The sequence below is a fragment of the Mycothermus thermophilus genome (assembly GCF_041956435.1).
Source record: "Mycothermus thermophilus strain CBS 625.91 unplaced genomic scaffold VTJ04scaffold_5, whole genome shotgun sequence".
Classification (NCBI taxonomy): domain Eukaryota; kingdom Fungi; phylum Ascomycota; class Sordariomycetes; order Sordariales; family Chaetomiaceae; genus Mycothermus; species Mycothermus thermophilus.
Genome location: NW_027191431.1, coordinates 450579 through 466297, shown reverse-complemented (window position 1 = coordinate 466297; position 15719 = coordinate 450579). Strand labels below are relative to the sequence as shown.

Genomic DNA, 15719 nt, shown 5'->3' with positions numbered 1-15719 from the left:
GGAGGAAGGGATCCTCAATGAACGAGCGGCTTGTGTTGGGAGGGAATTGGATTTCAAGAGTAGAGAAATTACTGCGTTTAGTTTGCTGAGGCCAGTTGGGATCTCTGATGTTCACCCAATCTTGCGAGGCAGAGCCATGGCAAAGCATGTGTTGTTTCGTTGTCCAACGCTGATGATCAAAGGGGATCTGTTGACCTGGAAAAGGGGCAAGGGTTAGGGATAAACATGAAGACGTGAACCATACGATCAATACCAAAACTTTGAGGACCTCAGCTCTTATGGGCTCTCCATTTGGACGTCTGCCTGGTTGCTTTATAGTTGAGAGATGCTTGGTCCATGCTGTCCACCGTCCAACCAACCGGACCCTCACTTTTTCTTCTTACTACTGACCCCGGGTGTCCCAAACAAAGAAAGCAGATCCTCAACAGTCCCCTTCCTCTTGTTCCTAGTCGTGCTAGCCGTGAGATTGGACACTTTCCGATCATCCGCTCGCGGGGCCCAGGAAGGAGCTGGGCCAGTGTGGTGTTGAGGCTGCTGATCTTGATCGGCCGTGGTCGGGTGGGTTTGTTGCTGCGCGCTGGATGCGGCCGTCGACTCGCTTTCAGACGACTTGGCCTCATCTTCGCGAGAGCGGCGATAGATTGATCGGTCCTGGCTAAACTTCCAGAACATCGAGGGGTACAGTCCTTGAGGGATCAATTCCAGGTATACATAGCGGTGTCGTGGGACGGCAAGAGCTCCTAGCTCGAACTGCATCCTGGACGTGCCCTCTGAGGGCTTATAATAGTCCAGAAGCCCCAGTAGCCAAAAGACTTCAAAAGGATCAATCCTGTAGTAAAGCAAGGTTTCGCGGTCTGGATCCCAATGGTCCTTTCCCAATGTTCTCATAAACGCCTGCTCTCCGATCGTCCTCGAGTAGCCTGCGGATTGGTTGATATTTCCGGGATCATCTTCGCCGTTCTCGGAATCATCTTCGTCTCTGTAATAAATGTCCAATGGGCCAGGTGGTCTGAACGTCCTTGTCCAATCCTCAATGAACTTTTTGAACTCATCCCGGTATTGAAGGTGGATCTGATGCTTGTCGAAGTCCGAGTGAATGAACAGTTTCTCGGGGATGGGCCTTGCAGACCCCGGGATCCCAGCTAACGGAAGTTTTCCATGTAAGTATAACCAATCCATGTACCTGAGAATAACCATCATATTAACGCCCTCCAGATGCTGGTCAAGGAACGTTTCGAGGTACGTCATCAGCAGCGTATCTCGTGGGCGTTGCTTGATCCATCCGGGCACAGGACTTCTCCCGAATTTTGTGTCGCAAAAGTTTCCCGCGATATCCACGACGTCCAACACGGGGAAACGCCGCAGGTCCTCCAGCGCATGTATCGTCAGCTGGCACTGGTGAATGCGGAGCATGCGCAATGCCGAAAACCCTCCGTTGCTGGCAGCTGAATGACCCCAGGCCTGAATCAAGAAGTCGTCGATGAAATTCGATTCGGGTACGTGCCGCTGAGCGATCTCCAAGAAGACGAGTTGAGGCAGGTCTGCGAGACTGAGGAGGTCGCGTCGATCGAACTTGGACATCTCATGGATGCACAAGTGCACCAGGCATGAATCCAGTTTCTTCAATGGCTCCAAGTAGTGCCGTAGCCGACCACCAGTCTCGTCCACGATTGTTTGTTCATAGCGGGACATGTCAAGCGTGATTGCTTTGTTCTCAGTGTCGGGAGAATTGCCGCCTTCTTGCATGTCGTCTCCTTGCTGTGGAATTGTGGCATTAGCTTGCTGGAGCGAACTAAGTTCCTTGATCAGGCTCCCGCCAACAATATGCCATGCGTGAAGCGACATGTTTCTGAATTAATTAAACAAACATGGGATGTCAGCTCATCGCCATCACCTCGACGGAACCGCTACTTGAAGTACACTCACCTTGGCCGCAGCTCCTTCCACAGCCTCCATCGTATGCCCAAAGGCAACGCGTCAATGGACTCTTTGTCAACATGGGAAATGTTGTCCGCTAGCGTGCGCAAGCACATGCACACCAGCGATCTCGGCCCCTTGGTTCCTGGTTTTCCCCGCGCACGCGGGAACTTGATCGTGTCGTCGCGCTCACGCGTCCAGTCACGTTGGGGACCTTGAGATGGGGCCGACAACTCTGCCAAGGAAGGGCTGATATTAGAGGACGCGACAGCGTTTTCCATTGGGGCGTCCATAATGTCCTAATACACAGTAAATCAAGGTCTGGGATCAAAATGACTAGGTTTGATGGACTTTTGAGAAAGTCGTGATGGAACTGCTCTGGAGGCCAGGATGGCCCAACTGAAAGGCAAAAGATGCTTCCCTGTTTTTCTTGGCAGCGTTGAGAGACTTTTGGCCTTGCACAGAGAACACTGTTGCCTATCAACATCACGTGCTCAGTTCCAGACAAACTGGAGAATTGCAAGCATGAGGAGATCAAGAGCGATTAAAAACTTTATCTGTCAATCTATCTAGATATGTCAAAGCAAGAACTATCAGCCAGCGGATGTAAAAGAGTCTCTTTACGTCGAGGGTTTGATGTGCACAGGCAACTTCAAATGTCTTTGCACTTTCAGCCAGGACCCAGAATTGGGACCTGTTGTGACTTGAACTGATCAAAGTTATATGGGAGTGTTATGGAGTTGGAGAGCGATATATGATATACATTTTCAGCATCTATATCCATCATAATAGGTTGCATAACCACAGCGTTATTGTTTCTTGGGACGGTCTTATTATAGAGAGTGGTTGCGCTAAGACTTGCAACCAACCGAGCCAACAGCCGACAGACACAGGCTTGGACATGTCACTTCAACACAGCCACAATGCTACCCAAGCAGTGACAGCAGACCCTGGGGCTCTTTGATCACTTGACTCTTACTCCATAACACTTTGAGTCCTTGAAACTGATTTGACAAGACACCTTGGGCAAAACAATACCGGGCCGACTCAACCAGGGTCTTATGCGTGCAATCAACGGTCGCTCCCGGGGCTGAAGGACCTTTTCCCCGCAAAATGCTACCGTTCAACGACTGATCTACCGTTCAACGGCCGATGACCTTGCTCATGCAGTCTTGTTGAACAAGGAATCGACCCACACGCATGCCAGTTTCATTGTGAGGAGTTGGGGCATGATTGCATGTGTATGACAGCCAGTCCGCGGTATGTTCTGATTGTGAGTCTTCTCTGAATATCTGGTCATTCCTCGTTCCTGTGCGGGAAAGCCCAGATTGGGCTGTAAGTCTTGCAGTTGTAGAGGGGTAGCACGGAACTGAAGGGTTCACTAATTAAAATAAAACTAGAGTATTACCTGGGTAATAACGCTCAAAGTTGTCATTACGTACAAGCAGAAGACACACATAATATTGTTGCCACTTCACCAAAACACTCTTAGGTGACTATTTCCGAAAACGCTCCGCGGAAGACTGGTTGTTGGTCTAAGAGCCAAATTCGAATGGGATTCATCGGAAGATCTGCCGAAGTCTATGCTCTCTGAAGGGACATCAAGTAGGTGCGTCACGACCCCTCAGAGCCGGCCCGAAGACAATGAGAGTCTGAAACTCTATTCGCAATCCAAATGACTTGGTCCCTTGAGTCCAATCCACGGATTGGTTCAGCAGCAACTCAAGTCCTTCCTGCAGTAAGCAGGGCATCAGGTTAATTAACCAAGACTTCAGCGTGTAACATTGGAGGCGCGGACCTTGAGATCCGTGTCTAAATTGTTCAATAGTCCCAGCAATTTGTCTAGAGCCGTGAGAGAATGAGATGGAGTTCATCGAGTCGTGTGATCATCCTGGTTTAAGAAAGCCTTAGCGAGAATAGGTCTATCGAAGACGAATATAATTGAGTCTGTTCTCATCTGTTCAAAGTCTCTGGTCAACAGATCAAACTCTTCCAGATTTCTCGAGTTTCAACTAGCCTGCAAGACACGCACTCATCCTATCCTTACTACAGTCCGTTTCCTAACACCCGCAATGAAACTCCTCACTCTCCTCGTCTCTGTTGGCCTCATTGCCTCCGCCCAGGCCGGCTGCATCTATGACTGTAAGTCGCTCGTTTAGCCCCGACATCTTAACTTTATCGACGACTGACAATCTGCCAACAATAACTAGGCCACAAGCAGTGCGGTACCATCGCTGGCCATTGCAACCGCGAATGCGTCAGCCGCTGCCTGGGGTATCGCTGCCCTGAGTACGTTTCTTCTTAGCCTCCCTCCCTCCTCCTCCTCCTCCTCCTCCTCCGACGACGACATTGAGGAATCTGGAACTTAGCTGACTCTCGTGCTTCTCTGATACAGGAAGAACAAGCCTGAGAATTTCTGCTAGTTGAGACGAGCACAATATATTCCTCGCGCTATAGATAAGGTTTTGGGTCACCCTAGATGCTGTCGACACCTGCCGATGAGCATCGGAGACACGCGCAACATGGACTATATTGGCATCGGCTCTGGGAGTGTGATACAGAAACTTCTGGGATGAGAACTGGAATGTATATATTCACCACGGGGACTGTTGCTCGTGCCTTCCAGAAATGAAGATTCGATTGATATGTGACGTTATTTTCTCAACTCACTTCCCATGTCACACCTGAGTTTTGATCACATGAGTCAGGAAAACAAGACAGACTTCCCTGCTTTCTTTCGCTGGTCATGCCAGTCCAATATCAGGTACTGTACAAGCTAATCATACACGAAGTCCCCAGCTCGTCTCAGAGCCTAACGTTTATTTGCACCTCATTCTCCCTACCCCGCCCAGTCCAACCATTCCAGCGCCTCACCAGCTTCCATGCTGCTGCTCGATAGATAGCATCGGCACCCGGAAATTCATTCGCCAGTCTGCGTAGGCTGCTCAGCGTGCGCATAAACAGATATCCGTCAGGGTTCATGGGGACGTAGGACATTCCGTCTTCAAATATCTCCCCCCAGACACGGTCTTCCTGGATGACGTCGTCCATAGCGAGCAGGGACTCATCCATGTGAGGCCGCAACTGCGTCACGAAGAACAGGATCATTATGCCCCAAACCGCACGCACCAAGGCCCTGCGATTGGCGTCGGAAAGCACGCCACCCATCTCCTTGATGAATATTTTCAAGCTCAAGACGTATGTCGGGAGCTGGGTGAGGTAGTAGTCGAAGGCGACAATGCCGGGCCTGTGCGTCGCAGCAAACAGCGTAACGGCCAGGATAGACAGGTCCCTGAGCCTAGCATCGTCCATCCGGAGGTCGGTCCGCTCCACGTAGAGGACCAGCCTTTGCAGGATCTCTGTCCTCTTAAGCACGTCCGAGATTTGATGGAAGCCCGGCGCTCTCAGAACGCCGCTCAGAAGGCCGTCGTGGGCAATACGGTCCAGGGTTTCCAGCGGCGAGAGCAGCAGAGCATCGTCATCCTCACCAACCACGTGTCCCGACAGCACGCCCACGAGCTCCGGCCTGAAGCATATCGTTGCCTGGGTGAGCGCTTCCACGATGGTGAGACAGCCAAGAAGGTGAGTGTTTGTAATGGGTCTTTGAGGGTGGGTTTGAAGAAACAGGAACTCCAGTGCGTCCGCGATCAAGACCAGCGGCTGGCCGATCATGGTTGTCGTTCCGCGGCCAGAAAAGAGCCCAGACAGAAGAGGGGTGTTGCCGGTCAAGAGGGCATCCCGGATGAATTGCCAGGGGGTACGTCCAGTTAGATTGAATTGTATTTGGAAGTACTGACGAACTCCCTTCTGGAAACTGACAAAGTTGTTAGTTAGGGCGAGTGGCAGGTAAACATTTGAACTCGGTTATTTTACTAACACAGGCATCCCTCGGTAAGGGGCTTCATCAAGGACCACGTCAGGACTGATAAACCAGATGTCACGGTCCTTGGATATTCTTTTATGCCGTCCTGCAACAGTGGGTTCGTCAATGACCCCGCAATGCAAGAGTGTGAGCAAAACCTGGGTGTTGATTGTTAGCTTGCCAAGATTCGGAGAGAGTTCGTCATAAAAGTAGTACTTTTCACTCGTTGGCACATCAAATTAACTCACCATAGTGATATCGCTAAACTCTCCATTGCTGCGTACAACAGCGTATCTGTCGCTGGTGATGTAGATCAAGGGCCCGTAGACGTCCCATACGTCCGGGGACTGCAATACTGATATTGGATCTGACGGATCCATGGTTGATGAGGCATTGGCGGATGAGTATTGGCAGTGTATTGGGGTGATAAGGAGGGAAGAGGTTTGAAGTTGAGAAAACAGAGGAGGTTAGTCTTGATCAGTGACGTTTATAGGAAAAAGTTTTCACAGCAGCAACAACCAACGTCATCATCTGAAGAATGGACAAGTCCCTCGGATCCCACGCACCACGCCTGCCCACACTTCTCCCCCTAGGAACCTGTAGAGGTAAGGTAGGTACTGCCTCTGCCCCATCCCGAAGAGGGATTTCGAGGCAGGTCCGGACGGGGACATCCATTGGACGGGCACACATGTGGGGATGACCAGAGCAGCTGAAGATGCCCGAGTTCAAGATGAGCGTCGAGGGCTCAAGACGCAGGAGCATACTGCTCGTGTGGATGGGGAGCGTGGGGGACAGTCGATGCCAACCGTTAACTGGCCTCGGGGATTGGCACTACGGGAGCAGCCGACGGGAGATCTACACTCTTTACGCTTTCGACGGCCACAACGACGGAAGATGCAAGATCACCGGCCCGTACCCATTGTAGTCAACCGCGACAAGTCCCCCAGATCCTTTGTCTCGTCAAGGACCAATGAGAAGGAACACTCTCAATCGGTGAGAAAAAGCAAGGATCAAAATGCAGCATCGACATCTTATGAGCGCTGACATTGATGGTGAGGCTGAGTTCCGATTGGAGCCAAAGGTGAGACATGGCACCCAGGACAGGCCTCCCACACTTGACAATGCCATTGAGCCTGGAATCGATATCTTTCCCATAGGGCTAACCTTATTTCTAGGTACATTGTTGTTTCCCTCGACATTGCCCTGTCCACAGGAGCTGAAAATGCGTTTGTCAAGGACCGATCACCCATTGTGGTCACCTCAGCCCCCTGTCTGCATGTTGGAGTCTCATCTCAATTCTAAAGTTCCTTGGTGCGTAGAACAATATCTCGAGCTCTCAAAGTATAAATCAGCCTCCCTCGTTGGCCCTTTCTCGAATCTTATTAATTGGATCCTTGGGGGTACCCACGCACATCGTCGTCGTCGTTCTTGCATGATGACGAGGGTTCAGCAGAGCCTCATAGATTCTTCCTCTTGGAACATATTAACTTCGTCCCTTGCTTTCCACCTGATGTTACTCAACTTCCTGGCGAAGGTATTTGTCTCTTCGAGTAATAAGACACCAGACGATGCTGCACTTTTCCGTTGCGTTACACAACTGTCGTGACACACGGACATTCGCAGCCTTGTATTGTTGCTCAACTGCTGTCGAGCGAGGCCGAGATTAGATGACTTAGCCAGGGCTATATGCGGGCGATTTTGCATGTCTCAGGGTTTGCCATCACAGTCAGACGCTCCATCTCGGATTCCTCAATTCAGCTCCCGAGGTACACCACGGTAAGTTTTGAGAGGACAATGTGCTAGAGTCTTCCGTTTCAGAGTTCACCGGGCTGATCTCCCTGTGCGCTGTTGCGCCGTCGGACGGTAACACAAGATGCCTCTCGTTGATGATCCTTCTGGAAAAGAGGGTATCGGGATTAAATGTCTTAACTCCATCGTTGCCTTCATGCCAGGCCTCCTCGGCCTGTCAGCCTCGGGCTCCAAAATCACATCCAAGGAGTGACGATGGCGAAACTAGGACACCCGAGAAACCTGACAACATCATTCTCACCGGAGACCAAAAGAGATTTCGGATGGAAGGGAAATGCGAGACAAAATTCGGAACCACCATTCTCAGACGAGAACATTACAAGGAAGTACAATGGCACCATGCCCGCTTAACCCGGCCGGTGGAAGTAGGTGTCACACCCGATCAACGAGATTCAACGAGGGATACAAAGGATGATTGCAAAACACAGAATCTGGCAAATAATCTCGCAGATTCTACAATGAAACGGTGTTGCTTCTGGATGGGACTCGAGAAAACCCCCAAGGATCCCACCTCATGGTCCTTTATGAAGACCAAGCAGCGAGGTCTCTTGCTTCTCTACTTCACCGGTCCAGGACTTCAGAGTTTCTTGTCACAATCTAAGTCCAAAACCCATTTATCACCTTCCGGAACCATGTTCAGCCTTCTGTACTGTCTCCTGCCCTTGGCCAATGTCGCGGCTGCCATTGGCGCCGAGATCTTCCTTCCTTCTGACAACGATGAGCAATCAGGGGCCAGAGACATCGTCCCACCAGATGCCCCATTGCCATTCCTGCAGTGTGGCTGGAGAGGGTTTAGCATGGTCTTTGTGCTGGACTCAAACTCAGACGGTGCGTATTCAAACTTCTAGTAGGACTTCCATCTCCCGACTAACCTGTCTTCACAGGGCTATCGCCATGCCCTTCTGAACAGCTTTCTTTGAATCAATTGCTCTGTTCTGCCGCAGCAGCGGAGAGTCCAGCAACAGTCACCCTCTTGGCCGCACTCCCAAGCATCACGGTCACTGTCGACCCATATCCCTGCCGTGCGCGAGTCACTTCCATTGACAGCACTCCCTTGACAACCGGCTGCCCAGAGGGACCCAGTGAACCGAGCACAATTGGAGGCGTGAACAGCACTTCCAGGACCTCGTCGATGCCGTTTATCTGGCCAATCCCTGTGTCAACTTCAACAACCTACTGGATAAACGGAACCACAACAGAGTCAAGCGTGGGCTGCGGCGATGAGACCCCGATTGGGACGGTGACGAGCACAACCGTAGAAGTCGTAGTTGTCACAGCGACGCTAGAGGCCGAATTCTCGACGTCATCGAGTTCACGGGCCGATCTATGGACGACCAACAGCACCGAGTCTGCGACGAGTAGTGTTGAGCCTACTCCTGAGCAGCCTACCCCTGAGGAGCCCACAACGACTGACACTGAGTTTCGAACAACCAGCGCCGAGGAGTACGCAACAACAGAGGAACCAGAGGAACCAACTTCGACTGATGTCGATTCCACAATCTTCAGCTCTGAGGAGTCAACAACAACGTCAGTAGAGGAGCCTGAGTCTACGATTGATGTGACTTCAGCTTCTGAGCACCTTCCGGCTTCCACCACCGAACCTTCTGCAACAACTACGGAGGTGACATCTGGGGCTTCTGGGCTTAAGCAGGGTTGGAAGCACCGTTATGATTTCGGAATCGCTGTCATTGGGGCGATAGTTGTTGGGATGGTACAGCTTGCTTAGGTCTTACTTCAGCTCAGTTCCATGACCAGGAGAAATTCGACTTGTCTTCGACATAACTCCCGTTCCTGTCTCGTCCTTATTTCCCTTCACTTTCCTCTTCGATTGGCTTCTCCTTCGGTCCTCGAGTGGCACTCTCGCCCCAAACTTTCGAGAATCAATGGAATGCCAACGTTGCCAAGCTCGCTTCAATTCATGTCTCTCATCCTCTGCTCCGATCTCGGGTCGTTTTTATTTCAAAGCAAGTATTTGTATTGGACAATTCCTTCTAGAGACCGCACATAACCGCACGGCCCTCCACTGCAGTGTAACCTCGTCAATTGGACGGCCCAGGATGAAGATATCCCTCGTCTAGGATTGCCAATCGATCCTACAGTTGATCTACGTCGTCCAATCTTGTCATTGGACCTCCCTGCCGGACCCCACTGTATATCCGCATCGTGAATCGTCGCGATCCCAATGGAAGCGCTTCGGTCAGTATGAAGAACTCACTGCCGGTGAGTGACTCGTGGGGTTTTCTGTGCAGTTGTGCCGTGAAGAGCCGACGTCATCGGGTCATTGACTGGCCTATATAATCAGGAGAACATCTCTTCCCCTCTCACCTTTCTTCCACCTGATACCTAGCTGCGAAGCACTCAGCGATCAACTATCCCTAGCTGCCAATTGAAGGCCACTACGCACGTAAAGCCGCTCATACTATCCATCAACCCCCTTCCTGTTCGTCATGTTCACATCTAACCATTGTACAGGTCCAACACTCCCGACGGTAAACATGCCGCCCTCCTCACCTAACGAAGGAGCCATGAATCTTTTGGTGGTGCCTTATCCTACATGATCAGTCAAGTATCAGGTAACAAACCTCAAGAAGCATAGCCGGTGCCGGAGAACCCACGGAGGTGTCCACGCCACTTCAAGCAACATCGCTTGCGTGGAATGGGCACCTTCCCAGGCCATCCAGCTGAGATCATACGGCCACAACTTGACTCTGGATAATACCAGCGAAAGGATCATGCTTCTTCCCTTTTTCCCCTCCCTCGTTAGGTCTCACCTAACCTCAAGCAGAGCAACCGCACCAACCGCAACCATGGCTCCCGCCGCTGTCTCGCCCACTCAGCAGCACGCTCAGCTCGCTGTCGGCCCTAAGAAGCCTCTCAATGCCGCTTCGGAAATTGAGGCGCAGGGCAACCTCACCAAGGAGCTGGCCGACCTGATGGCCAACTGGGATGACTTCTCGTTCGGCCCCATCCGCGAGTCGCAGGTGTCGCGGGCCATGACCCGTCGATGTATGCCGTTTCCACCTACCCCTGACCCAACACACCATCTTCTAACTTTTTATCCCAGACTTCAAGGACCTCGACAACCACGCCGAGACCGACGTGGTCATCATCGGCGCTGGCTCCTGCGGCCTCTCGGCTGCCTTCACCCTCGGTACTATGCGCCCGGATCTCAAGATCACCATCATCGAGAGCGGCGTCGCGCCCGGCGGCGGCGCGTGGCTCGGCGGCCAGCTCTTCAGCGCCATGGTGATGCGCAAGCCGGCCGACGCCTTCCTGCGCGCCGTCGGCGTGCCCTACGAGGATGAGGGCGACTACGTCGTGGTCAAGCACGCCGCGCTGTTCACGTCTACGCTGCTGAGCCGCGTGCTGGCGATGGACAACGTGAAGCTGTTCAACGCGACTGCCGTCGAGGACCTGATCACCCGCCCCCGCGAGGAGGGTGGTGTGAGGGTTGCTGGCGTGGTCACCAACTGGACGCTGGTGTCGCTGAACCACGATACCCAGTCGTGCATGGACCCCAATACCATTAACAGCGCGTTGACGATCTCGACGACTGGCCATGATGGTGAGTCATTTCCAGCCTGCCTATTGTTCTCTCCATCCTGGTCCCCGATTTTCTTCAATTGCTAACGCTAGCCAAGGCCCCTTCGGCGCCTTCTCCGTCAAGCGTCTTGTCAGCATGAAGCAGCTGCCCGAGCTCGGTGGCATGCGCGGTCTGGACATGCAGCGTGCTGAGGACGCCATCGTCAAGGGCACCCGCGAGATTGTGCCCGGTCTCATTGTCGGCGGCATGGAGCTGTCCGAGATCGACGGGGCCAACCGCATGGGCCCGACCTTTGGCGCCATGGCGCTCAGCGGCGTCCGTGCTGCCCAGGTCGCCATTGAGGTGCTTGAGCAGCGCAAGAAGGAGGATCTGTTCTAAGCATCGGGTGACGTAGGATGATGAGACGAGCTGTGTACCAGGTAGCTACGAAGGGGATCCATACGGCCGAAGGAGCTTACAATTTATGTTATGAATTACTTTGTGTACGGAAGCCAAATGATGAAATTGCTTCGGTAACGACTGAACTGGTACACATTGACCTCGGTTCTCTGGTAGACCCCTAAACTCGACGAACCTTAACATCCCCCGAGTTCTTTCCAATCTCCAACCCCATGTTCTTACCCCCTCCGAAGTGATTGATTCTAAACACCGGCTTTCCCTGAGTCCCGCGGGGTTTTTGGCGACTTCCCTGAAGTGCATCGCGAGATGTGTTGACGTCCGGATCACTACTGCCGGAGTATTCCCCTACAAACCCCTCATTTCTCCCAATGTGGACGCCATAGTTGGAAGTCGTCCAGGAATTGACCTGGATATCCGAGATGTTGGGATGGGAGGCCGTTGCAATATGGACCAGCTCTTCAAGATGCGCCACCTCTACAGCGCGAGGTTCTTCTTGCGCCTGGTCTTCTGTTGAATTAGGCATGTCCCACGCCGGGCCGGTGTACTCATACGCGCCGGCGTTGTCGGCAATCTGCCACCGGTGGTTTTCGTTGGTGTAAAGGTTCACGTTGACCTCCGGGAAAAATCCCTTGGTCCCTGCCTCATCTGACGGTACTTCTTCGTCTAACTCGGCAGGGTTGGGGGTGGCGCTGGTTTCCTTAGGAAGCAGGACGAGTTCATTAGCAGGACTTCCAGCATGTGGTGGCTGGAGGTCGCCGGACCTAAGAATACACTCAGATGTTAGAGTTCAGAGCGTCCGAGGAGATTTGGGGATACTAAGAATTACTTACTCCTCGGGATCTCTGAGGTAGCTGATCATATCGTACCCCGACTCGTCAGCCTCATTGAGCTCCAACATTTGAAGCGATCCCTGTCTATGAACAAGTCAACATGGTGTTTCTTGAAGTATTTATCTTTCCTATCCTGCCTGATTACTGATTGAAGAAAAATAATCGACTTACGAAGCAATGGCTTCAACATTGACGGCCACAGGAGTTCGACCTTTGCCGTGCTTGCCATCCGGTGCCTTCCCCTGCCCCCAACTGAAGAAGGACATTGTGAAAAGGGTTCGAAGGTTGAGAATCCAATCCAATTGGTGTTCAGTCAAGCAATTGGGAGCTAGGTTCGATGTTGTTCAAGCGCCATGTGTAGCAACCTTCTGAAGCCAGGGGTAAACTGAATGGACACAACACGACATCAGGGCTGTCTTAAGTACCTACACAGCAGCTTTCCGAAGTACTGTGTAAGAGTTAACGAATTACTACAACACCGAGTCCCTGCATCTGAGGCGGAAAAGGCAACCAGCCACACCGCTCCAAGATGCAGCTCTTTGACCTCTCTTGCGCGCATCAAACCTCACTGGGATGTCACGTATTGTGCAGAATACCATTGAGTTAATTCGCCGCATAATGCTTCCATTGGACATGCAGCAAGGGATTGACATCTGAAAGTGCAGTTAAGGGTCGTATGCATGGTGTTGTATGGCATAGGGTCGCACAAGGCTCCGGCAAGCAACCGATAAAGGCGCGGACCTCGAGCAAGCCGCTTTCCCCAGACAACTGCCATCCCCCGGAACCAAATTCCTTACGAGATCCCAACATCAGACGACCAAGTCCTGAGGTGATCATGGAGGGAGACGCGGAAGCGTTCTCTTCAGGTTCTGTGACCAGCTCTTCCGTCATCAAGTACGGGGACAATGAAGGCATCCAAATACGGGACAGCTATGGCACTACCACTCTGGACAACTCTTCACAGACGGTCAACCAGCACCAGCCCATGTTTTTCTTCTGCGAACAACTTAACGTGACGCTGTACAGTCCACAGGGCGCGGAACACTCACCAGGTAGAGTAAACTGTGTCCTTAATGTGACGGCATGGCTTCGCCATGGTCACATGATTCGACCCTAACCCTGGACGGAGTGGGGCTGAACCTAAGGCTGCCACGGAGTGGGTCCTCTCGCCGAAACCTAACCGGCGAGCCCCACCCGCGTGCACTTCTTGGGTCGCGAGCCTGGTGCCCATTCTCCCCTCTTTCCTCTTCCTTTCGCAACGCGAAAGTTCTGAGTAATAGAGTGGTTTTCCGCAGGCACGCCCTCGTGAGGCCTTTCTCTGCCGTCACATTACTTTCGCGTTCACCTTTATCCCAGGCCGGCGACGGCGACTACAATATCCGACCGACTGATTTGGGTGTCCACGACAGGAACCCACCGACTCAGGCATCCAAGACAGGATCCTACCGACCCACAGAAGTCAAGACCGACTGACGAATCGATCGACCCGCCAAGGCGGTTTCCTGCAGAATGGCGCGCGACGCTACCCCATACCCCGGCCATGAAGAGGGCCAAGACGAGCCGAACTGGCTGAACGAGACCGCCTATTGGCGTACCAAGAAGTTCAACGACGGCTGGCAGAAGCATGTTCTGGCGCAGCCCGAATCCCGCGAGTCGCTGGCAGCGGCTGGCGCGGCGGAACTGACCGACCCGATCCCCGAGTGGACAGGCCGACAGGCCAAGAAGAACCTCGACGAGGGAACCATCAACTCCATCCTCCACAACCGTGCTGTCACCCTTTACGAGGCCTACGGCGATGACCAACTGTACGAAGAAGACGATGAAGACCCGACCGCGACCCGTTTCCGGGCCCAGCGCGATGCGGCACTGAGCCTGCTGTACGACCTGATGAATCATCATAATTCGACCTTGCTCCTTCTGGAAGCTCTGACCACCCGCGTTCGGGACCTGGAGAAGCAGCGCGAGGACCTCGAGGCCGCCAACGAAGAGGCAGCCACACTCCAGGCAGCTCTCGAGTCCGAAACCGACCTCTTACAATCGAGGATCAAGGAGTGCCGGGACGAAGTGACCGGTCTGAATAAGCAGCTCGCTGAGAAGACCACTCAGCTCGCCAACACCCAGAACGAGCGGGCCATCGCCCTCGGGGAACGTGCGAACGCCCTGACCGAGAAAATCGCCACACTCGAGGCACTGCAGCAAAAGAACACCCGTATCCAAGAACTCGAGCGTCAGGCCGAGGTCCTGAGGCGTCAGATCGAGCAGCTGAACATTCGACTCGCAACCGCGAGCAACAGCACCGACCGTTCCATCGAAACCACCACCCCCATCCCGTCAGTGGAAACAACCACCGACTCCGAGAAGAAGGCGTACGGGAAGACCGCCAAAATTCCCGACCCGGATAAGTTCTCCGGCAGCGATACCTTGAAATACACCACTTGGAAGGCGATGGTGATGCGGAAGCTCGAGGGTAACCCTGAGCTTTTCCCGAACGAGGCGACCAAATTCGGCTACGTTACCGCACTGATTACGGGCGACGCCGCGGACCACTTGAACCCGCTGCTATCGCTCTCTCCTGACGACGAGGGTGCGGTTTGTGACCTCGACTCCCTCTTCGACTTCCTCGAGGCCAACTATACCGACCCGACCGATGAGGACCGCGCCGCGAATGAGTACGATGCTCTCAAGATGAAACCGGGCGAGCAGTTCCGTGACTTCCACCGCAAGTTCCTGCAGCTGGTCATCCGGGCCAAGATCGACCGCTCCCGCTGGAAGCGTGAATTCCACAAGAAGCTGACCCCCGGATTGAGGAAGACACTGGTTCCGGCGGTGACCGACACTGATGTCGACTTCCACGAATATCAGCGCCTGGCCCAACAGTATGCCCTGGAGCTGGAGGAGATCCGGGACGACTACGACAAGAGCCGTGCCAAGAACAAGGCGAAGGCCTCGGGCGGCGGCTCGTCCTCGAACCCTTCGGGCAGCACGACCAAGAGCTCCGCTGGCGGCTCGGGCACACCCCGCAGTGTCACCCGCAGCGTCACTCCGGGAGGACGTTTGACTCCTGGTGAGAAGCAGCGCTTCATGGACGAGGGTCGTTGCTTTTCCTGTGGACAGACGGGTCACACCAAGTCGGCCTGCCCCAAAGCCGTGGCGGCCACCATCCAGATGCTGACTCAGGCCAATGAAACGGCAGAGACGGTTGGGGAAGATAAGCCGCAGTCGGAAAACTAGGCACCCTGGGGAATGAGTCCTCCCTCCCAGGGGACAAGATAGACCTGCGTGTGGTACTCCATAGTCTGGCATTGAGAGAGAAATACAAAAACAAGAGCTTCGCCATCCCAATTACGATCGATCTCAA

General features: G+C 53.2%; 7 protein-coding genes across 7 annotated transcripts; 4 read left to right on the top strand and 3 right to left on the bottom strand.

Moving 5' to 3' along the window:
• Window positions 1–366: 366 nt before the first annotated feature.
• Window positions 367–2198, bottom strand: VTJ04DRAFT_7194 (uncharacterized protein; the record flags this gene model as incomplete). The annotated part of the gene is made up of 2 exons (XM_069365494.1): window positions 367–1849; window positions 1927–2198. The coding sequence occupies 2 exons, from the start codon at window positions 2196–2198 to the stop codon at window positions 367–369; spliced, it is 1755 nt and encodes a 584-aa protein (XP_069216523.1).
• A 1791-nt stretch (window positions 2199–3989) lies between these two features.
• On the top strand, window positions 3990–4340 carry VTJ04DRAFT_7193 (uncharacterized protein; the record flags this gene model as incomplete). The annotated part of the gene is made up of 3 exons (XM_069365493.1): window positions 3990–4059; window positions 4128–4206; window positions 4313–4340. The coding sequence occupies 3 exons, from the start codon at window positions 3990–3992 to the stop codon at window positions 4338–4340; spliced, it is 177 nt and encodes a 58-aa protein (XP_069216522.1).
• A 382-nt stretch (window positions 4341–4722) lies between these two features.
• VTJ04DRAFT_7192 (uncharacterized protein) lies at window positions 4723–6159 on the bottom strand (the record flags this gene model as incomplete). Its single annotated transcript, XM_069365492.1, has 3 exons — window positions 4723–5731; window positions 5795–5937; window positions 6028–6159. The coding sequence occupies 3 exons, from the start codon at window positions 6157–6159 to the stop codon at window positions 4723–4725; spliced, it is 1284 nt and encodes a 427-aa protein (XP_069216521.1).
• A 2061-nt stretch (window positions 6160–8220) lies between these two features.
• On the top strand, window positions 8221–9314 carry VTJ04DRAFT_7191 (uncharacterized protein; the record flags this gene model as incomplete). Its single annotated transcript, XM_069365491.1, has 2 exons — window positions 8221–8416; window positions 8848–9314. 2 exons carry the CDS (start codon window positions 8221–8223, stop codon window positions 9312–9314), a joined length of 663 nt encoding a protein of 220 aa, XP_069216520.1.
• A 1081-nt stretch (window positions 9315–10395) lies between these two features.
• On the top strand, window positions 10396–11510 carry VTJ04DRAFT_7190 (uncharacterized protein; the record flags this gene model as incomplete). Its single annotated transcript, XM_069365490.1, has 3 exons — window positions 10396–10594; window positions 10653–11153; window positions 11230–11510. The coding sequence occupies 3 exons, from the start codon at window positions 10396–10398 to the stop codon at window positions 11508–11510; spliced, it is 981 nt and encodes a 326-aa protein (XP_069216519.1).
• A 181-nt stretch (window positions 11511–11691) lies between these two features.
• Window positions 11692–12627, bottom strand: VTJ04DRAFT_7189 (uncharacterized protein; the record flags this gene model as incomplete). Its single annotated transcript, XM_069365488.1, has 3 exons — window positions 11692–12292; window positions 12362–12445; window positions 12533–12627. 3 exons carry the CDS (start codon window positions 12625–12627, stop codon window positions 11692–11694), a joined length of 780 nt encoding a protein of 259 aa, XP_069216518.1.
• Window positions 12628–13870: 1243 nt separating this feature from the next.
• Window positions 13871–15592, top strand: VTJ04DRAFT_7188 (uncharacterized protein; the record flags this gene model as incomplete). Its single annotated transcript, XM_069365487.1, has 1 exon — window positions 13871–15592. One exon carries the CDS (start codon window positions 13871–13873, stop codon window positions 15590–15592), a length of 1722 nt encoding a protein of 573 aa, XP_069216517.1.
• Window positions 15593–15719: the final 127 nt, after the last annotated feature.